The 21,642-nt window shown below is 35.3% G+C and overlaps 2 protein-coding genes, 1 long non-coding RNA gene and 1 pseudogene across 5 annotated transcripts; all 4 read right to left on the bottom strand.

Moving 5' to 3' along the window:
* Positions 1-590: 590 nt before the first annotated feature.
* Positions 591-4,055, bottom strand: LOC103942986 (putative receptor-like protein kinase At3g47110). The gene is made up of 2 exons (XM_048565843.1): positions 1,355-4,055; positions 591-1,236 (listed from the first exon to the last, which is right to left on the bottom strand). Exons 1-2 carry the CDS (start codon positions 4,050-4,052, stop codon positions 821-823), a joined length of 3,114 nt encoding a protein of 1,037 aa, XP_048421800.1. The 5' UTR covers positions 4,053-4,055; the 3' UTR covers positions 591-820.
* Positions 4,056-5,049: 994 nt separating this feature from the next.
* On the bottom strand, positions 5,050-7,131 carry LOC125468983. Its single transcript, XR_007251324.1, has 2 exons — positions 5,875-7,131; positions 5,050-5,362 (listed from the first exon to the last, which is right to left on the bottom strand). It is a non-coding gene; the product is annotated as an uncharacterized LOC125468983 (long non-coding RNA).
* A 3,848-nt stretch (positions 7,132-10,979) lies between these two features.
* On the bottom strand, positions 10,980-12,632 carry LOC125468705 (annotated as a pseudogene).
* Positions 12,633-18,200: 5,568 nt separating this feature from the next.
* LOC125468980 lies at positions 18,201-20,452 on the bottom strand. 3 transcript variants are annotated; one of them, XR_007251320.1, is made up of 3 exons: positions 19,807-20,325; positions 19,455-19,608; positions 18,201-18,397 (listed from the first exon to the last, which is right to left on the bottom strand). XR_007251320.1 is itself a non-coding variant. In XM_048565849.1 (3 exons), the coding sequence occupies exons 1-3, from the start codon at positions 20,111-20,113 to the stop codon at positions 18,280-18,282; spliced, it is 303 nt and encodes a 100-aa protein (XP_048421806.1). In that variant the 5' UTR covers positions 20,114-20,324; the 3' UTR covers positions 18,201-18,279. The 3 variants fall into 3 exon arrangements, 1 of the variants encoding a protein (XP_048421806.1); XM_048565849.1 differs by having other exon boundaries at positions 20,083-20,324; XR_007251319.1 differs by having other exon boundaries at positions 19,547-20,452.
* Between the last annotated feature and the right edge of the window lie 1,190 nt (positions 20,453-21,642).

Genomic DNA, 21,642 nt, shown 5'->3' with positions numbered 1-21,642 from the left:
TTAACAATAAGGATAAAATAAAAGATAAAGTAAATAGTATCAGGATTGACTTTTTAGTGTAAAAATGTGGTTTTTCGTTAAAGTGAACAGTATCACAGACTTTTCGTTAAAACTCTCAAATTTAAATTCAACTTTGCATGGTTGAAATATTAAAAATAGTATTTCCAAATTGTTTGTTTTTTGTGTAAATGAAATTTTAACTAATATTGATACTTTTTTTTGTCTAATTAAATTTAGTAGTAATTTTCGAATTCACAGGGAGTTGCTATAGGTTTTTTTCTTTCTTTTTAATTATTCAAATTTAAAAACAATTTAAGTACAATACCAACCACGACCTAAAGAAACTCCCGAAGATTTCTCTGCGTACCAGGCCTGATACTTGGGCTACCAAAACCACCAAATTGATACTTGGGCTACCAAAACCACCAAATTGATACTTGGGCTACTAAAACCACCAAATAAGCAATTTGAGGAAATTTATTAACAATGCAGAGGTGCGCTTAACGTTCATTTTTGCGGGCTCTATGCACACACACACACACACACACACACACGCCACAGTTAAGTTGACAGATTCCAACCTTAAAATGTTTAATTATAAGAACATGAACCAAACTCAAATTGACAAATTCCAAATTTCCAAGCAAACATAAAGATGATCTTGCAAATTAAGATCATTTACAAAACATACAAAATGAAATTGTAAAACGGGAAAATCCACCTCATCATCATTCAAAAGATCACCATGCAAAGTTCAATCACTGTCATGAGATTTTATTTAACGATAACAGGGTATTATTACTCACTACTTGGATCATCATCACGAATACTCTCTAGGCATCGTAGTTCCATTTAGCACATCCCTTATTAGACTCAATTCAGCTACCACATTGCTCATGTCTTTTCGCTCTCTCGGCATCGCTACAGAACAAGCAACTCCTACTCTTGCAATGGAAGTCAAGCACTCCACAACCCCTTTTCTTCGATCATTTGGGGCATTATTCCCCCTATTACTTCTGGGATTAGTATTGATGCTGCTTTCTTCTATTTGAACAAGTAGTGGATCACATATTTCTCCTACGCGTTCTGGTAGAGCCATCATAACAAAATTGTGCAAGTCCATACCACCGTTAAACATGTCATCTGTCGGCCTCTTGCCAGTTAACATCTCCAACAACAGTATTCCGTAGCTATACATGTCGCCATATGTTGACACCTCGCCTCCCATTCCATACTCTTTTAAGTTATATGCACAAAAACATGGCTTTGTTCATATGTGTGACTTCAAAAAGCTCATGCTATATACAAAACAATAGTGCAAGCACAAATAAAATATATACAAAAGAAAATTTACCTGGGGGAGTATAGCCTATGGTGCCTTTTATGACATTGGAACTGCTATCATGCAAGGGAGATGGGCAAGAAGCATCCCGAAGCCACCTTGCTAAACCGAAATCACCAACACAAGCAATCATGTCACTGTCTAACAAAATGTTGCTGGGCTTTATATCACAATGAACTATTGGTATGTGGGAGCGGTTGTGCAAATAATCTAGAGCACACGCTACATCGATGGCAATGTTAACTCTTTGAGTGAGATTCAGGTTCTTTGGCAGATTGGCTAGGCGATCTACTCTTTGAGCTGAAATGTGCAGCCACTCATCTAGGCTTCCATTCACCATGAACTCATACACCAGGGCTTTGAAATCGTTTCCTTGAAAATCAATGCTTGAACAAGCAGTCAATAGCTTGACAAGATTTCGATGCCTGACGCTTTTCAAGGCTTCACATTCAGATAAGAAACTTTTAGAAGCTCTTGAAGTTTGAAGATTGAGTACTTTCACCGCAACAAATCTTTCTTCAAGCTGATTGATAATTCCCTTGTACACGGATCCAAAACTACCAGCACCAATCAAATTTGAAGCAGAGAACCCATCAGTTGCTTTGAGGAGATCTCCATAAGACAGTCTCAAGAGTGAAACCCCCATTAATGATCCTGAAGTTGACTTAAGCGCTCTAGCCTTTCTTGATCGATAAAGAAGCGCAAGTAACAACACCAAGACCAAGCCGACAACCCCACAGGAAACTGAGATAATTAAGTTCAGCTTAGGAGATAACCCGCGCTTAGATTGCTTGGAGATGCATTTAGGCAATCTTAGGTGAGGCATACCTCCACAAAGCCGTGTGTTTCCCATAACAGATACCGCACTTGCATTCTTAAAAACTCCTTGGATTGGTACTGCACCTTCAAAATCGTTAAATGAAAGGTTCAAATTCTGCAAGAAGGGAAAACTCGCCAAGTAGTTGGGAATTATGCCAGACAAGTTGTTGCGAGAGAGGTCAAAATCTTCAATTCCTCTCAAAGAGCTCAAGGATTTAGGAATTGTCCCATGTAATGAATTTTCTCTCAGAGAGAGAGTCGTCAAACTTGTGCAACTCCCTAAGCTTTGTGGAATCTCACCAGATAACTTGTTTTCAGAAACATCCAAGGAAACAAGATGTTGTGAGTTACCTACTTCCATGGGAATGGATTCAGTAAGTTGGTTTCCAGATAGATTCAAGTAAACAGGTAAATTGACGACTTGTTTTGGAATTGGACCGCTAAGATTGTTGTGGGAAAGATCCAAATTTAACATAAACCTGCAGTCTCCGAGACTTTGTGGTATGCTTCCATTTAACTTGTTTGAATTGAGAACCAAGCTGCTTAATAAAGTGAGATTTCCTAGAGATGATGGAACATTACCTGACAATTCATTCGAATCTAGATATAGCTCATAAAGCTTATTCAGTTTACCTATTGAATTCGGTATAGTGCCTGCCAATAAATTTGCAAAAAAGCCCAGTCTCTCCAAGTTGATGAGATTTCCAATCCCGACGGGAACGTTTCCGCGTATTTGATTGTATTCAAAACTTATTTCCCTGAGCTTTGTTGAGAGATTGCTGATAGATTCAGGCAGCACTCCTCCAAAATTATTGAAGCAAATAGATAACTCTGCTAAATTGGTGCAATTAACTAGAGAAGAGATGAAATCCAAGTCACCTTCCTCATTATTTCCAAGATTGTTTTCCAGAACGTTGAACCAATACAAATTTGACAGCCGTGCCAGAGTAGGCACTTTCCCAGTAAACTTATTGGCTGAGATATCAACTACTGAAAGGTTTGAGGCATTGGAGATTGAAGTTGGTACTGGTCCAGTGAATTGGTTGGTATGGAAAACAAAGATTTCAAGGTTTGGAAATATAGTGTGGCCCAAGCCAGAAGGAAGGGTTCCTTGAAGGTTGTTTTGATACATATAAATTTCTTCAATTGACGAGAGGTTGTATATGGAGGGAGGGATGGTACCATTCAAATAATTTGTAGCTAGTGAAAAAATCATTAAGCTTTTCAACTGGCCAAGGCTATTTGGAATACCCCCATGCAGATTATTTCTATGTGCAGATAGCGACCAAAGAGAAGAAAGATTCCCAAAAGAAGGTGGGATTTTCCCATGAAAATTGTTTGTGGCAAAAGAAAGTAGCTGAAGCTTGGACAGTGAGGCAATTTCAGTTGGAAGTTCGCCACTAAGAGTGTTGTCATTTAAGCCAAGGTATTGGAGGTTAGAGCAACGTGATATGTTGAATGGAATATGACCACTGAAGGAGTTGTTATTAAGGCGTAGTCTTTCCAAGCGGAACAAACGGCCAATTTCTGTCGGGATGGTGTGGCTGAAGCTATTGTTTTGGAGGCGTAAAATCCTCAGAAAGCTCAAGTTTCCAATGTGGGGAGATAGGTGGCCTGCCAGCCCGCTTGATCGGAGGTCGAGCACTGTAACCCTCTGGTGTCTACGGCCACAAGTAATGCCTGGCCAATGACAGAAGTGGAGGGATTCATTCCAAGAGCTAAGGATGCCGAGGGTATCGGTCACAATTTCAGCTTTGAAGGCAAGCAAGGAAAGCCTATCCACCTCATTTCCCGCTAAACGGGAGGAGGAGGCAGAGCTAAAAAGAAAGAGAAGAAAGAGCGGTTGCATGAAAATAAACCAAATGCTAATATGAATACTTGAGAACTCCATTTAGCTAGGCTGCAAAATGAAGCTCTGGATATTTATGGAACTGTCAGTTGACGAAAAGAATGGAGTCAATTTCAGGGTCCGAATTGGGTTGCACAGCTGGTAGATTAAGACTAGGGAACACGACAAACAGTTTTGATAGTCTGTGAGGGCAAACAAATGCTCGTCACTGTTAGATTAAGACTAGGGAATTAATAGACATCATAGCCTTGTTAGTCAACAGAAAGAAAATTGGATCAACGCGGTTTTTAGCTTTGATTTGTCAAAACTATACCGATATCCACATAATTTCTCTAAGAATTTGATTCATATTTTCCTACAGACAAATCTGGATATGCCTGCTCCCACACCTTGGAGACTAATCTAGCAAAATTTCTTGCAAATGAATTCGAAATCTAAATTAAATCTCGAAAATAAAATTTGTCCTTCGAAAAGCCATGACTGAAAAATGTATTACTACTAACCATATAGGTTTAAGCCAAAAAAAAATAAAATTACCGAACATGTAAAAAAAAATGTCGATCTCATGAAACTTCTCCAAATAAGTTACAAAAAGAAGTTAGCATTATCAAATGCATTAACAAGAGAAACCTTTCCAAGAGGTTTAAGATTATTGCAGCTGAGATGGAGCCTTTCCAAAATAATACAAACCTCTATTAGAAAAGCGGTAGAAATAATAATACAAATATGTGATAAGTGTTGCACTACTCAAGTAACTTACACGTTGGTTCTTGACGAAAAAATAAGACATTGACGTTTTATATTAGAATTATCATAAAACGCAGAAAGTAAAACGTAGAGACCTGCTAGCTAGTTTTCTACTGTATTGGTTTTTAAAAAGCACAAAGTAGGTAAGCCTAGAAATAGTGCTAAAACGTTGCTGCGGGTCTTTAAAATATTTAGGAAATATATCAATATAGAAAACAGAGGTCTCTTATGCTGTGAGTTTCAACACTGTATAGAAATTAGAACATGTAAGAATTGTAAATATATATATATATATATATATATAATAGCGATACTATTTACATACATGTGGAATGTAGGAAGGAAATTAGTCCTTTTGTTCTGAATGAAGATCACTAATTCCAAAATACAATTTCAAGAATCATTTCCCTACGGTTGAACATCAAGAACCACTAATTTTGAAATACAGATTAAATTTCTCTCCATGTTAAAAAGCATGTAAGCAGAGAGACAAAGGATGTGGTTTCTATTACCGGTGGGATTAGCTTGTAAAAACTTGTTCACTGTGTTTTGAATATTGGTCTCCACTGTAACCACCTTTGAGAACTAGTCTGTAGATAATTCTACTGTAAAAAGAAATCCATGTTAGAATGCGTTTCTATTCATAACACGTTTAATACTTTTTAGTTGACCATGATCGGGATTTTAATGTTGTATGTCAATATATAAAATAGAACAAAGCCACTAACAATCTAAAAATATCATATAATTGATAGCGGTATGTACTTTTGATAATTTGTAATCAGATTGCAAAATATTGGGATGTCTAGTTCCTGCAAGAGTGTCTTATCCTTAGCAGAGGGGATACTTTTTGATATTTCCTAATTGCCCAGATGAAATCATGGCTAATGCATCACAATATGTCATAAAAAAAAAATCTTAAACACAAAGATTCATCATTATAGCCTAAATTAACATCGCATTATTATATCGGAACAGACAAAGGTACTCAAACTCAAGTGTCCCACATGCTGACATCCAACAAACCAATCAAAACAAAAGATGCATAAAGGGGTCTTGAGTTTTGCCAAATACACCACAATGAATATGCTTTACCCAAATGAAGGAATAGACTTACCATCGTAGGAAACTCATGCCTCCTCTCTACGAAGCTTTGCTGGCTCTCTGTTTTCTCACCTGCAATTTAGACCCAATGCGCAGAGGCATTTCAACCATAAAATTCTAAATCCAGAAACATCTAAAAATAAAGAACAAAGAATCGAGAAAACCGTGCGTGTTTCTCTGACATATTTTATCAAACTGGTGATAGGCATTGAACAAAAGATACATGTGAATGCAAATGTTGTTTGTAAACTCAAATGGAACGCGTAAAATTACACTCTAACATGGTTTGGCAATTTCATTTCATTAAGTGATTTCAAATTCAATAATCAGAATATAAAAGAAGAAATATGAAAAAAAACAGTTAGAAGTCACACATCAGTTAAAAAGTTGAAAAATAAGCTAGCTTGCTTAGGGAACTATATTTACACCTACAGAATAATAAATACAGCAAGCTGGTACTGATGAAATACTCGAAAAAGGTAAAATTCGTCTTTCATTAATTGCTGATATTAAACCTAAATATAAAAATCGATCTGCTTTAAACCTAGAAATTCGAAACCAACCCCTCACCAAGGAAAGTACCAGAAATTTTAACCCTTAGAGATTTTGTTTTTTTTTGTTTTTTGGGTCAAACGATAGACTTTGTCGAACCATAAAAGTGCAAAAAACAGCATTCTCCATATAGACGAAAAATGAAGAACTGGTTGATTCCCACGTATTCAACTTTCATAATACACAAAAATTACAAATTTGGTTCCACAAAATCCCAAAAGGGAGAAGCAAAAGGAGAAACTAAAATGTGAAGGATGAGGGTCTGCAGCCCTGATTTTCATATCCACAACGCACAAATTCTTATATTTTCAAACTATACCAATATCCACATAATTTCTCTAAGAATTTGATTCATATTTTCCTTCCGACAAATCTGGATATGCCTGCTCCCACACCTTGGAGACTAATCTAGCAAAATTTCTTGCAAATGGATTCGAAATCTAAATTAAATCCCGAAAATAAAATTTGTCTTTCGAAAAGCCATGACTGAAAAATGTATTACTACTAACCATATAGGTTTGAGCCAAAAAAAAAAAAAAAAAAACACCGAACATGTAAAAAATAAATGTCGATCTCATGAAACTTGTCCAAATAAGTTACAAAAAGAAGTTAGAATTATCAAATGCATTAACAAGAGAAACCTTTCCAAGAGGTTTAAGATTATTGCAGCTGAGATGGAGCCTCTCCAAAATTGTATTCTGACAATTTATCACACATAATTCCAAATTTCCAAACAAACATAAAGCTGATCTTACAAACAGGCGTTTTATGTCTCATAAGGCGAGGCGTAAGAACACCAAATTGAAATGGATTTTTATCACAAATGATCTCTGAGATTGATCAAACTCATCATTTTGATCCCTCATTTTCAAAATCGATCAATGTCGTCTCTGACATTCACTACCACACATCAATTTGGTCATTCTATTAAGATTCCGTCAATTATTCTGTTAGTTTGTATGATGGACCCACAAATCTAATGAAACGGTGACATGTAGATTGCACCAAATAAGGGTTTTTATCGCAAATAGTCCCCGACATTGATCCAACTTCTCATTTTGGTCCCTAAGTTTCAAAAATTGACAAATTTGGTCTCTGACTTTCAATACCACACGTCAATTTAATCCTTCCGTTAAAGTTTCGTCAATGTTTTTTGTCCCACTTATCCAATCATAAGCCATCACGTGGATTAACTATAAGAAACTATTTTTTTTAAGATTTAAACCTAAAAGTAAAATAAGATACTAAAAACCAAAACTATAAGAAAAAAAAGTCATCATCGTCCTCCTAAGGGTAAGCTAAAAGAAAAAGAATGCACCATGACACCAATAAATGTCCGTCAGTGTTAGATTAAGACTAGGGAATTAATAGACATCATAGCCTTGTTATTCAATAGAAAGAAAATTGGATCAACGCGGTTTTTAGCTTTGATTTGTCAAACTATACCAATATCCACATAATTTCTCTTAGAATTTGATTCATATTTTCCTACCGACAAATCTGGATATGCCTGCTCCCACACCTTGGAGACTAATCTAGCAAAATTTCTTGCAAATGGATTCGAAATCTAAATTCAATCCCGAAAATAAAATTTGTCTTTCGAAAAGCCATGATTGAAAAATGTATTACTACTAACCATATAGGTTTAAACCAAAAAAAAAAAAAAAACGAACATGTAAAAAATAAATGTCGATCTCATGAAACTTGACACACCCTGACCTGGAATGTCCATTAGGACTCCAAATCAAGTTGTGCTGGCCGACACCTGGAAGGTGACGAAGCCATAAAGTGTGATAATGTGTAAACTATGAATAAATTTAAAAGTGCCTAAATATACGAGTGTGCGGTGAGCGGGTATAGACCCATACACACGTGATACAGAGCATAAGTAGAGTATAGTAAGGTAAGATAATGATTATACCATCATAAGAAGCCACCTGTACTGGGAAGTGCCACGAATCCTCGTCGATACGGAAACTTTACTACTAGAACTTGGAGGGGTGCAAAATAGAAAATGTGAGTGGGCGAAAACAAAGCTTTTCAAAAACCATTCACTTATCAAAAGTAATAACCCCTCACTGTAAAACCTGTATAATTTCCCAGAAAATCATACTACGTATAAGGATGAAATCAACTGTAAATAGGGAATTGTTATTGGTACTCCAAAAATCTCATTCTATACTCCAAACTTTCTATATTTGTAAAGAAAAATACACTTATGAGGACTGTAGAATGAGATTTTTGGAGTGCCAATAACACTTCCCAATAAATAAATCCTTGATAACCATGATGTTATTGTTGATAAGGATGCACACATTTTCTAGTTTCACGCACGCTGCTATTTAATCATGTTTCTTGTTTTCAATTTGTTGGTCATAATAAAGAGAAATGTGTGGGAAGCTGATACAGGTGTACGAAAATCACTTCCCTAATTGTTATTGTTGATTTGTTATTGGAATAGTGCTATTTGAGAACATCACTACTATAAAAGTGATATTTGTTAACTTCACAACTATAAAAGTGCTATTTGATAACTTTTTTTCTGGATGTTTTTTGGCAAAATGATACATTTACACTTGAGGAGGTGGAGAAATAAATCTACCTGGGGTAGTATAGCCTATGGAGCCTTTTATGACACTGGAATTGTTTCATGCAAAGGAGATGGGTACGAAGCATCCAGGAGGTATCGAGAAGTACCCCGGAATTGTTTTCGGCTAATCTCATTAACGTTAGTCTTGCATGATAACAGACATGGGACTAGACTAATAGTTAGTCCAGTCTAGTTTAGTGATAGCATGTGAGGGCAAACAAACGCCCATCACTACTAGATGACGCAAGAACTTGGGAATTAATAGACATCACAGCCTTGTGTCAATAGAAAGAAAATTGAATCAACGCGGTTTTTAGTTTTGATTTGTCAAACTATACCGATATCCACATAAATTTCTCTAAGAATTTTATTCATATTTTCCTACAGACAAATCTGGATATGCCTGCTCCCACAACTTGGAGACTAATCTTGCAAAATTTCCTGGAAATGGATTCGAAATCTAAATAAAATCCAATAAAACTTCTCTTTTGAAAAGCCATAACTGAAAAATGTATTACTGCTATAGACTTAAGCCAAAAATAAAAAATAAAAATCGAACATGTAAAAAGAATTGCTGGTCTCATGAAACTTCTCCAAATAACTTACAAAAGGAAGTTAGAACTACCAAATGCATTAACAAGAGAAACCTTTCCAAGAGGTTTAAGATTATTGCAGCTGAGATAAAGCCTCTCCAAAATTGTATTCTGACATATTATCTCACATAATTCCAAAATTCCAAACAAACATAAAGCTGATTTTACAAACAAGCGTTTTATGTCTCATAAGGCGAGGCGTAAGAACACCAAATTAAAATGGGTTTCTATTACAAATAATATATGAGATTGATCAAGCTCATCATTTTGGTTTCTTATTTTCAAAATCAATCAATGTCATCTCTAACATTCACTACCACACATCAATTTGGTCATTCTGTTAAGATTCTGTCAACTATATAGTTAGTTTGTATGTGGGACCCACAAATATAATGAAATGGTGACATGTGGATTGCACAAAATAAGGGTTTTTATCGAAAATGGTCCTTGACATTGATCCAACTTCTCATTTTGGTCGCTGAGTTTCAAAAATTGACAAATTTAGTCCTTGCCTTTCAATACCACACGTCAATTTAATCCGTCCATTAAAGTTTCGTCAATATTTTTTGTCCCACTAATCCAATCATAAGGCTCCACATGGATTAATTATAAGAAACTATTTTTTTTATGATTTAAAACTAAAAGTAAAATAAGAAACTAAAAACCAATCTAAAAGAAAAAAAGTCATTATTGTCTTCATCAGGGTAAGCTCAAAAAGGAAAGCGAGGCACCATGACACCATTAAAGTACTTGACTTCCTGAACTCACTATTCATTCTCTCTAGTTGGTTATTTTCTTCAATTTAAATTAAATTTGGATTTGATTTTATCGAATTTAGATTGAATTTAATTCCAGTTGGTGTTGTGGGATGCGAGAAAAATGTCAGCACAAAATACTCGTCCGTTGGTTTACTCTTTAAAAAAATAGTTCATTATAGTTCATTCACGTGGAGCCATACGATTGCATTAGTGGGACTACATCAGCACACAAATGAAAAATATTGATGAGATTTTAACGGAATGACAAGTTGATATGCGATAGTGAAAGTCAACAACCAAATTTATTGATTTTTGAAACTCAGGACCAAAATGAGGAGTTGGATCAATGTCAGAGACCTTTTGCGATAAAAACCCTTATTTTGTGCAATCCACATTTCATCATTTCATTAGATGTGTAGGTCCCACATACATACTAACATAATAGTTGACGAAATTTTAACGGAATGACCGAATTGATGTGGGATAGTGAATCTCAGGGATGACATTGATTGACTTTGAAAGTGAGGACCAAAATGATGAGTCTGATTAATCTCAAGGACCATTTGTGATAAAAAATAATATATATAAATAAAAAAAAAGGCCAATTAAAATTGCATAATTAATAAGACCAAGAACCAAACTTTGATTGACAAATTCCAAATTTCCAAGCAAACATAAAGATGATCTTACAAATTAAGATCATTTACAAAACATACAAAATGAAATTGCAAAACGGGGAAAATCCACCTCATCATCATTCAAAAGATCACCATGCAAAGTTCAAGCACTGTGATGGGATTTTATTTAACGATAATAGGGTATTATTACTCACTAATTGGGTCGTCATCACGGGTTCTCTCTAGGCATCCTAGTTCCAGTTAGCACATCCCTTATTAGACTCAATTCAGCTACCACATTGCCCATGTCTTTTCGCTCTCTCAGCATCGATACGGAACAAGCAACTCCTACTCTTGCAATGGAAGTCAAGCACTCCACAACCGTTCCTCTTCGATCATTTGGGGCATGATTCCCCCTATTTCTTATGGGATTAGTACTGATGTTGCTTTCTTCTATTTGAACAATTAGTGGATCACATATTTCTCCCACACATTCTGGTACAGCCATCATAACAAAATTGTGCAGGTCCATACCACATTTAAACATGTCATCTGTTAGCCTCTTGCCAGTTAACATCTCCAACAAGAGTATTCCGTAGCTATACACATCGCCATATGTTGACACCTCGCCTCCCATTCCATACTCTTAAGTTATATGCAAACATAGCTTTGTTCTTATGTGTGACTTCAAAAAACTCATGCTATATACAAAACCATACTAGAAGCACAAATAAAATATATACAAAAGAAAATTTACCTGGGGGAGTATAGCCTATGGTGCCTTTTATGACATTGGAACTGCTCTCGTGCAAAGGAGACGGGCAAGAAGCATCCCGGAGGTACCTTGCTAAACCGAAATCACCATCACTACAAGCAGTCATGTCATCGTCTAACAAAATGTTGCTGGGCTTTATATCACAATGAACTATTGGCATGTGGGAGCAGTTGTGCAAATAATCCAAAGCATACGCTACATCGATGGCAATGTTAACTCTTTGAGTGAGATTCAGATTCTTTGGCAGATTGGCTGGCCTATCTACTCCTTAAGCTGATATGTGCAGCCACTCATCTAGGCTTCCATTCACCATGAACTCATACACCAGGGCTTTGAAATCGTTTCCTTCAAAGTCAATGCTTGAACAAGCAGTCAGTAGCTTGACAAGATTTCGATGCCTAATGCTTTCAAGGCTTCACATTCTGATATGAAACTTTTAGAAGCTCTTGAGGTTTGAAGATTGAGTACTTTCACTGCAACATTGCTTTCTTCATGCTGATTGAGAACTCCCTTGTATACAGACCCGAAACTTCCAGAACCAATCAAATTCGAAGCAGAGAACCCATCAGTTGCTTTGAGGAGATCTCCATACAACAGTTTCAAGAGTGAAAAACCCAGTGATGATCCTGAAGTTGACTTGAGCGCTCTATCCTTTCTTGATCGATAAAGAAGCGCAAGTAACAACACCAAGACCAAGCCGACAACCCCACAGGAAAACGACAACCCCTGCGGAAAACGACCTTACTTGAGCTGCTATACTATGACAACCTTGTACTCTTACAAGTATTTTTAAGTGTTTTTATCCCTACTTTTGCAGGTGGTAAAAATCCTATCAATAAATTAGCACCGCAGGCGGGGATTGTTTCAAATAATTTGTGTTTATCATATTCTTGGTTAATTATTTTTCTATAAATCTTTTTATTTAATTGTTGATCTTATTTTTTTTGCTTGTTTCGCAGGTTATAGCTTGTTGATCTTGAGAGCAATTCCATGATGAAGTGTCCAGCAGGAGAGTTGCCCTTATGGGTTTCTTTAGCAGAAAAGGGTTTTTATAGATTTAAACCTACAGTATGTGCCCTTTGCTGTTTGAAGACCCATGATATTTTACAATGCCTCGAAAGGGAATGTTTTCCTGGGTTTGTCGAAAAGCATATCAATATGAGAAACAACTCAAAAAGGCATTGGAACAATCCCTATTCAGAATTCTACACTGCAAGTTTGAAAAGGCATTTTTATTTTATGTGGGCATGTAATCAAATATTTTGAGCAGCCTAATGTGCTACAAGAGCTTTCAGTGGAAAGTAAAATCTCTATATTGTTGGAATCATCTAAATTGTACATTGAAAGAACCAATCAAGGATTTCAATTTCAAGCCTATGATGAACAAGAGGAGATTGTCGCAGGAACTGGGGAGCAATCTTCTAGCCATTCACGTCCAAGGGAGGAAGCAGCACATGCTGATCCTTTAATCCCACCAGAACAAATTTCTACCCAAGTTTTTGTGCCACAAGAATTTTTCCCACCAAGTCTGCAAGCATGCACGAGAGCTGATGCCTTGAGGGACAACACACCTGCACAGCCCACCAAACCTGAGGAACTTCACGATGAGTCGTACAAGAAGGCTGAGATCTACAAGGGAAAGAATAAAGTGCTTAATGGCAGCCCAATCCTTCGTCAAAAAATTCAGCCAATTCAAAGGTTATGGGTATTAAATACAAGATTTAAGTCAGTTCAGCGAATACACAAGCTTCAATGGGAAGGGCCCTATTTGATTACAAAAAGTCATTCACACAAAAGGGAGGACATCAAGAAAGATTCAACCAATGAATTCAAATGCACAGTTCAAGTCAGTCCTTACCTACTGACACTCTATGATGCTGCTAAGGAGTGGTTAATTTTGAAGGAACAAGTGACGTGATTATTAGCCTCATTCGTCTACGTCTAGCTATAGACGTTAACTAAAACGCGTCTAGCTATAGACGTTAACTAAAACGCTAATCGGAAGGCAACCGAATTTTTCTAACTCTTTGCTTTTATTTTCATTTTATTTTCTCGCTTTCATTAATTATCACAATATCACAAAAATAAAATAAAATAAATCAGAAAATTGAAGAAAACAAAAATAGAAATTATTTTTCAGTTAGTCAGTATTTTATTTTTGGATTTTACTCTAATTAGATTTTTAATGTGTTTTTGCAGGTTGCATTTGGATTCGATCGGCCCTAAATATCCACTAAGCGTGCACAATTGACTGAATCATGCATTCAGTAGCATTCATATGTTCATCACAACAAATTCATTATCACATTCATAAGAATATTCATGGGAGTCAAATTTAACACAAATGCAAGCACACGATACAGAGCGAGCACAGGATGAGGTCCAGGGATACTCACAGTGAGCATGCTGAGAAGACCTCTATGCTAATGGACCCCTTTCTCTCATACTTGATTCAAAATATAATTACATTCAAGTTTGGGGGAGGAGTCCAAGTAGCACAGAGGTGAGACCGTTGTTCATGTCCAAGTTCAGATGCAGATTCACACGGAAATTTGTTTCAATATTCCTCATATGGCGAGCACGCAAAGCACAGACAGAAACCAACTGGATTTCTGAGACATGGAGGCAGCAAGAAGATAAAGGAGGGCATCGCAGAGGAGTGTTGACTGAACTCGAATGATTTTGGTTTGGATAGTTCTGAAATGGAAGGCCGAGGTGAGAAGAATGAGAGACATCTCTCACTTTCTAGAGAGAGGTTGGCTGAAGTTCTGAAGAAGGGGTAGACATAGGGACCTGATTTTTTTCTGCGAGGGTTTATTTTGAAGGAGGTAAATTGTCTCTCCTCCTATTTATGTGATCACGGTTAAGCCACGTTAACGTTTTATATTCTTATTACTTTTTGTTTTATTATTTCTATAAAAAATTAATATAAAATGTTCACATCGCTTAACTGTGACCACATATCACAGGAGGGCATGAGGAGAGTATAGAAATGGAATGTTAGACAATCCACCTCCTATTTTGAAAGAAGGCAGATTCTCTACCCTCCGACTTCTCGTGCCCTTTTGTTTTGTGTGGTCGCTGTTAAGCCACGTCATCATTTTATATTATATTTTTATAAAGATAATAAAATAAAAATAGTAATATAAAATGTTAACGTGACTTAATCGTGATCACATAAATAGGAGGGCATAGATGAGAGGACAGAAAATCTGCCTCCATTTTGAAAATGAAAAAGAAGAGAACCATGAGGTTCTGGGCTCAAGGTTAGTGGAGGGGAATCCAATGTGTGTTCAAGAATAGCTAGGGTTTATGGAGCATGTGTGTGGCGCGCATGTGAGCTACCAAGTGGGCTCCCTATTGTTGGCCTGATTGTTTTCTCGCGGCCTAATTCCAATTTTCAAGGCTTTCTTTATATGCGGGCCACCAGCAATTGCCATCAATAATGGCCCATCATTCAGCACGTGAGAGGCTCAGTGCCTTTTGTACCTCATCTTCTTGAGTTCGAAATCCCAGGTCATTTCTTTCTTTATTCTTCTCTCTGTTATTTTGTTTTTCTGTTACTTCTTTTATTCTTTTAGTTATTTTCTTTTTAGTTTCCTTTTCATGATTTTGACTAGTTTACTTTCTTTACATTAGTTGCAATTGTTTTTATTTTATAGCTTATTCTTTATTTTCCACACCTTGAGGCCAATATGTGATTTAAGTCTGGGGGTGGAAAATAAGAAATTTTAGTTTTTTAAATTTTGTATCAGTTAAAAATTTTCGTTTTTAAGTTAATATTCATAGATTATTTTAAACATTATAACAAATGGACATGGTGAAGGTTAATCTCACACTAGAGTCTTTTCTATTAATCGTTGCTTAAACACTAATCCATGAGTTATACTTTGAAAATTTGCATATTCACACCAACATGGTTTGTGGGGAGTGAGATTGTAAAACTTACTTTTCGTCTAAGTAATTTTTAATTTTTGTTCTAAATAAAGTAAAATTAGTTGTTATCAATAAAGTAATAATTGTTCCACCCGAGATTTTGCTTACTAACCGGGCCAGTCCTGCCTGATCAACAGTGATTCTCGTGTCAAACAGTAGAGTCTTGACATGGGACAAGGTGGTTAGTTGGTTTCGTAGCCTTTTCAACTCGAGTTAATAAGTCCTTAGAGGTGTTCTACACCTGGTGCCCTAAAGCCTTATGGTTTGGGAGTCATTGACCTAAAGCTCGTTACATGAGTTGGATCGAAAGCTTAAGGGAACTGACATTGCACGACCACCACTGTTACTAGAAAAAGTAAAAGAAAAGGAGAAGAAAAAAAATAAGGAGAAAAAAGAAAGAAAAAAAATATATAAAGTTATTATGTGTGAAGTGTTAAATAAAGAGGACGAGAGGTAGGGATTTTAGTCGAATCTCCTAACTGTGTTGGTTCACTTTTACACCAAGGGAAGTTCATGAATTCTTTTCTAATTGATTCTAAACGGCTTAGAATCTGTGGTGGGATTAGTTGGCACTTTTGGAAAGATGTTTTGATTTTTAACGTTTTCTATGGGTTGCAACTTGAAGGTGAAAATTTTGTCTTAGTTATTTTTTTTTGTTTAAGTTTTTAGTTTGTTTTGCTTGAGGACAAGCAAAAGGCTAAGTTTGGGGGTATTTGATGAGTCCATATTATACTATATATTTCACCCTAGTCTTAGTATTAGTTATTGGTTATTTTGGTAGAATTTTGATACTTTGTTCAATGTAGGACATGCGACTTCCTCTGGAGCAAAAAGTAATCAAACAGATGAATTTTGGAGTGATTCTAATTGAAGGATGTTCATGATTCTTTCAAGATAATTGTGTCAAAGTTTCAGATTTTTCTATCAAGCCGTTTGACCGTGCCGATGAAATAAAGGCCCAACGTGCAACTTTTCCATATTGATGTTTCTGGACGTTTTGGGTATTTTGAAAGTCAAGATGGCATATTTTGAGAAAGATTTCTTCTGAGGATTTGTAGGGGACGTCTCCAGCTTCCAAAAGAGACATTTTGGACCAAATCGGAGTTGATTTGGTCGGTCAAAAGTCTGATTTTCTGAGAAGTCTGAATTTCAGTTTAAATAAGAAACCTTTTATTTTATGTTTTATTATTTTATTATGTTTCTTAGTTTTATTCTAAAACTTTTTTGGGTTTTATTTTGTAGTCGTATAGATAAGATTTTTTAGCCATTAGGGTTAGAAGGGAAGGAGAGGTGGAAACGCACGCACAAGCCTTTGACAATTCAAGTTTATTTTCTATGTGTTTTCTATCCTTGTTCTTAATAATATATTATTATGATTGTTTGTAACTAGTTGTTTTGCTAGGGCGAAGCCATGAGTCGTAGCATGAATATGAAATTTTATTAATTTTCTTATGAATGGATGTATGCTTGCTTTGAATTATTAATCACCGCGATTAAAACTATGATTGAAACGGAATATCCATGTATGATCAACAATAACATGAATGCATACGATTAAGCTAAACATAGGTGATATTTCCATGAAAATATTGAATTAAAATTAATGATGTAAATAGATTTTGAAAATAAGTTTTATTAAAACTTACTGCAATGCAGATTACAAACTGATTTTGCCTAATGGCAGATGATGATTGTAAACAGAATGGAGCTCGCAGGCATCCTTGATAGTATATGTATTACAAGTGTTTGGATTTTTTAGCCATTAGGGTTAGAAGGGAAGGAGAGGTGGAAACGCATGCACAAGCCTTTGACAATTCAAGTTTATTTTCTATGTGTTTTCTATCCTTATTCTTAATAATATATTATTATGATTGTTTGTAACTAGTTGTTTTGCTAGGGCGAAGCCATGAGCCGTAGCATGAATATGAAATTTTATTAATTTTCTTATGAATAGATGCATGCTTGCTTTGAATTATTAATCACCGCGATTAAAACTATCTAATTGTCTTAGTGATTCGCACCATTAGGGTTTTTAGACAAGTAATTTGATGCAACTTCTGTTGGAACATCACCCTGAAATTGATGAAGACTTCTTGTGATTAGTAATTGTAAGTTCACTTAAGGCGAACATTACGCTTTTAAGGGTTGCATGGTTTTTCAAAGGGTTTTCATAAAACTTAATGAGTCTTGCATGTTTATATTTGATCTGAATATCACAGACGGGTTGCATGTTTGATATACGTTTTCGCTTGAACATCACGAGGAAAATTTGTATTAGGAAAACCTAACCTTCAAAGCATGTATGTAGAAATTCATAAGTAATTGGTAAAATTGCATAGGATTGTTATGGTGACGGCGGAACCCTAGACTTTTACAAATTGATTTTCTTTAAATTGTTCACCAATTAATTTATTTAATTGTTTTATTTTAAAAAAAAAATTTGTTATATTAAATTCTAAAATCAACATTTTCCAAACTTTGTTCTAAATAATTAATTAAGAGTTTGTTTTAAACACAAATTATTCATTCAATCCCTGCGGAAAACGACCTTACTTGAGTTGCTATACTACGACAACCTTGTACTCTTGCAAGTATTTTTAAATATTTTTATCCCTACTTTTGCAGGTGGTAAAAATCCTATCAACTTGTCCACTATGTTCTGAATATTCGTCTCCACTGTAACCACCTTTGAGAACTTTTCTGTAGATAATTTCACTGTAAAAAGAAATCCATGTTAGAATGCGTGTCTAGTCATAACATGTTTAATACTTCTTAGTGGACCATGATCAGGATTTTAATGTTGTATGTCAATACATAAAATAGAACAAAGCCACTAACAATCTAAAATATCATATAATTTATAGTGAAATTCTGTTGATATTGTTGCAGGTTTATGTTATACCTCACTCTTTTAAACCTTCTAACCTCTTGTACATTTTCTAGTCTCCTTAATGAATATTATACTTTCATAAAAAATGAAAAACAAAGAGTATTTGCAACGTCACAGATGCATCGCAATTGCAAGAGTAATAATTATATGAGAGTAGAAAACTAGCCAACTTACCATTTACATTACGGTAGAAAACTAGCTAGTGGAAAACTAGCTAACCTTCCACTAAGGTAGAAAACTAGCTAAGTGCAAAACTAGCTAACATTCCACTAAGGTAGAAAACTAGCTAACTGCAAAACTAGCTAACCTTCCACTAAGGTAGAAAACTAGCTAGTGAGTCTTTAAGTTGTACTTTCTACCAGGGCCGAACATTTCATAACTAACGTGTAAGTCACTTTCTGCTTTCTATGATAATTCTCTCTGTTTTATATTTTTGATTCAGTTTTATTCTTTCATTAGAGGAATTTTTTTCAGTGTGCCAGAAATATGGCTCAGTACACGTGTAATAAGACAATGGTTGATTTGTTTTTTTTTTTTTCTTTCAAGTTTCTAACCAATTGTATTAGTACACTTGGTGTACCTGACTGTCTTTCTGACAACCTGAAAAGTTTCTCCTTTCACTTAACCTGCAAGCTTGACATGGCTTTCTAAATACCTAATTAAGAAAAGTAAGTTACATTTAACACAATTTCCGTATCACATTTGCACCACACATCTAATAGAGGTGAACCCATGAATACATTTGAATTCATCTCTATTAGAAATGAGGTACCAAAAAAAACCATGTTAGATAACTTTTCCGTAACCATTTTTAGATAACTTTTTTGTAGATAATTCCACTGTAAATAAATAAATACATAAAACAATGTTAGAATGCGTTACCAATTAAGAATGTTTAACTGCTTCTGCAAAAAGGGATTCAGATTGGTCCAAGACAGTGAAGATGCTTTACCCAAATGAAGGAATAGACTTACTATCACAGGAAACTCATGCCTCCTCTCTACGAAGCTTTGCTGGCTCTCTGTGTTTTCGTCACCTGCAATTTAGACCAAATGCATTTCACCCATGAAATTCTAAATCCATAAACATCTAAAAACAGAGAACAAAAAACCAATAAAATTGTGTGTGCGGGTGTGCATGTTTCTCACTTAACAGTACAAAGTAACACCATTAGTACATAGTACTTAGTATCTTTTCTTGGATGCGAGAATCGAAACTAAGACATCTCACTTACAAGTGAAAAGGAATATCACTTGACCGTAGTATCAAGTGGCTTTTTTCTTGGATATTTAGATATGAAAATCAAGGAAAATTAGGATTTAATCGGTTTCCAATCCAAATAAACACAATGGTTAAACATATGTTGACACCTCGCTTCTCATTCTATACTCTTTAAGTTATAACCACAAAAAGTAGCTAGGTTCTCATGTGCGACTTCACAAAAATCAGGATATAAACAAAAACACAGTTCAAGCACAAATAATATATATATACACAAAAAAATATTTACTAGGGGAGTATAGCCTATGGAGCCTTTTCATGACACTGGAACTGTTTTCTTGCAAAGGAGATGGGCAAGAAGCATCCCGAACTTGTTTTCTGCTAATCTCATTAACATTAGTCCCACATAATAACAAATATGGGATTAGACTAACAGTTAGTTCAGTCTAATCCAGTGATAATTAGTAAGGGCAAACAAACACCCTCATAAATATTAGTAAGAGATCAAGGTCATTGTTAGATGACGCAAAGACTTGGGAATTAATAGCCACACAGCCTTGTTAGTCAATGGATCAACGCGGTTTTTAGCTTTGATTTGTCAAACTATTCCGATATCCACATAAATTTCTCTATGAATTTGATTGATATTTTCCTACAGCCTTGTGAATTAATAGCCACCACAGCCTTGTTAGTCAATAGAAAGAAAATTGGAACAACGCAGTTTTTAGCTTTGATTTGTCAAACTATACCGATAAATATCCACATAAATTTCTCTAAGAATTTGATTGATGTTTTCCTACAGCCTTGTGAATTAATAGCCACCACAACCATGTTAGTCAATAGAAAGAAAATGGGACCAACGCGGTTTGTAGCTTTGATTTGTCAAATTATAAAGATATCCACATAAATTTCTCTAAGAATTTGATTGATATTTTCCTACAGAAAAATCTGGATATGCCTGCTCCCACACCTTGGAGACTAATCTAGCAAAATTTCCTGGCAATGGATTTGAAATCTAAAATAAAATCCCGAAAATAAAGTTTTTCTTTTGAAAAGACATAACTTAAAAATGAATTACTACTAACCATATAGATATAAGCAAAAATAATAATAATAATAATAAATAAATAAAAGAAAGAAAAGTTGATCACATGAAAATAAACCAAATGCTAATATGAATACTTGAGAACTCCATTAAGTTGACGCGATGAAAGGAGCCAATTTTAGCGTCCGAATTAGGTTGCACAGCTGGTTTCTGCATTCATGCCGTGGTTGACGGTTTGGGGAACACAACAAACAACTTTGGCAGTTGCAATAATTCTTCAAAAATGTTATATACTCTTACTGCATTTTTCATATTACATTTGTATCACCTCTTTAATAGGATGAGACCACAAGTATTGGTGAGTCGTACTTCTATTAACAAGATGGTACAAATGTAGTAAGTATATCATTGCTCTTCTTAATTAGCTCTTTAGAAAGCCATGTCGAGCTTGCAGATGTAGTGAAAGAAAACTGAAAAGAAAAAAAACCGATAAAGTTATCATAGATAGCAGAATATGACTTGGACGTTATTTATTAAATGTTCATTTTGGGAAGAACAAATACGATATGAAAAACGAGGTAAATGTAGCATCACCCGGGAAAAAAAGGTAAAACATAAAGACTCGCTAGCTAGTTTTTTCTAGCGTAGAGGAAGGTTCATGCAAATGGTACATTGGCAAGTTTCTCCTGCAGTTGCCTTCATATGAGTACTATCATAGTTAGTACTCTTGCAAATTGCAATGCATTATGCGACGTTGCAAATACGCTTGTTAAATCGATGTCATCTCGGTACGTCGGCATGTCG

This window comes from the organism of the source record quoted next, unplaced genomic scaffold (assembly GCF_019419815.1).
Source record: "Pyrus x bretschneideri cultivar Hongxiangsu unplaced genomic scaffold, Pyrus_bretschneideri_v1 Contig4, whole genome shotgun sequence".
NCBI lineage: Eukaryota > Viridiplantae > Streptophyta > Magnoliopsida > Rosales > Rosaceae > Pyrus > Pyrus x bretschneideri.
This window is presented reverse-complemented; position numbering and strand designations above follow the sequence as displayed.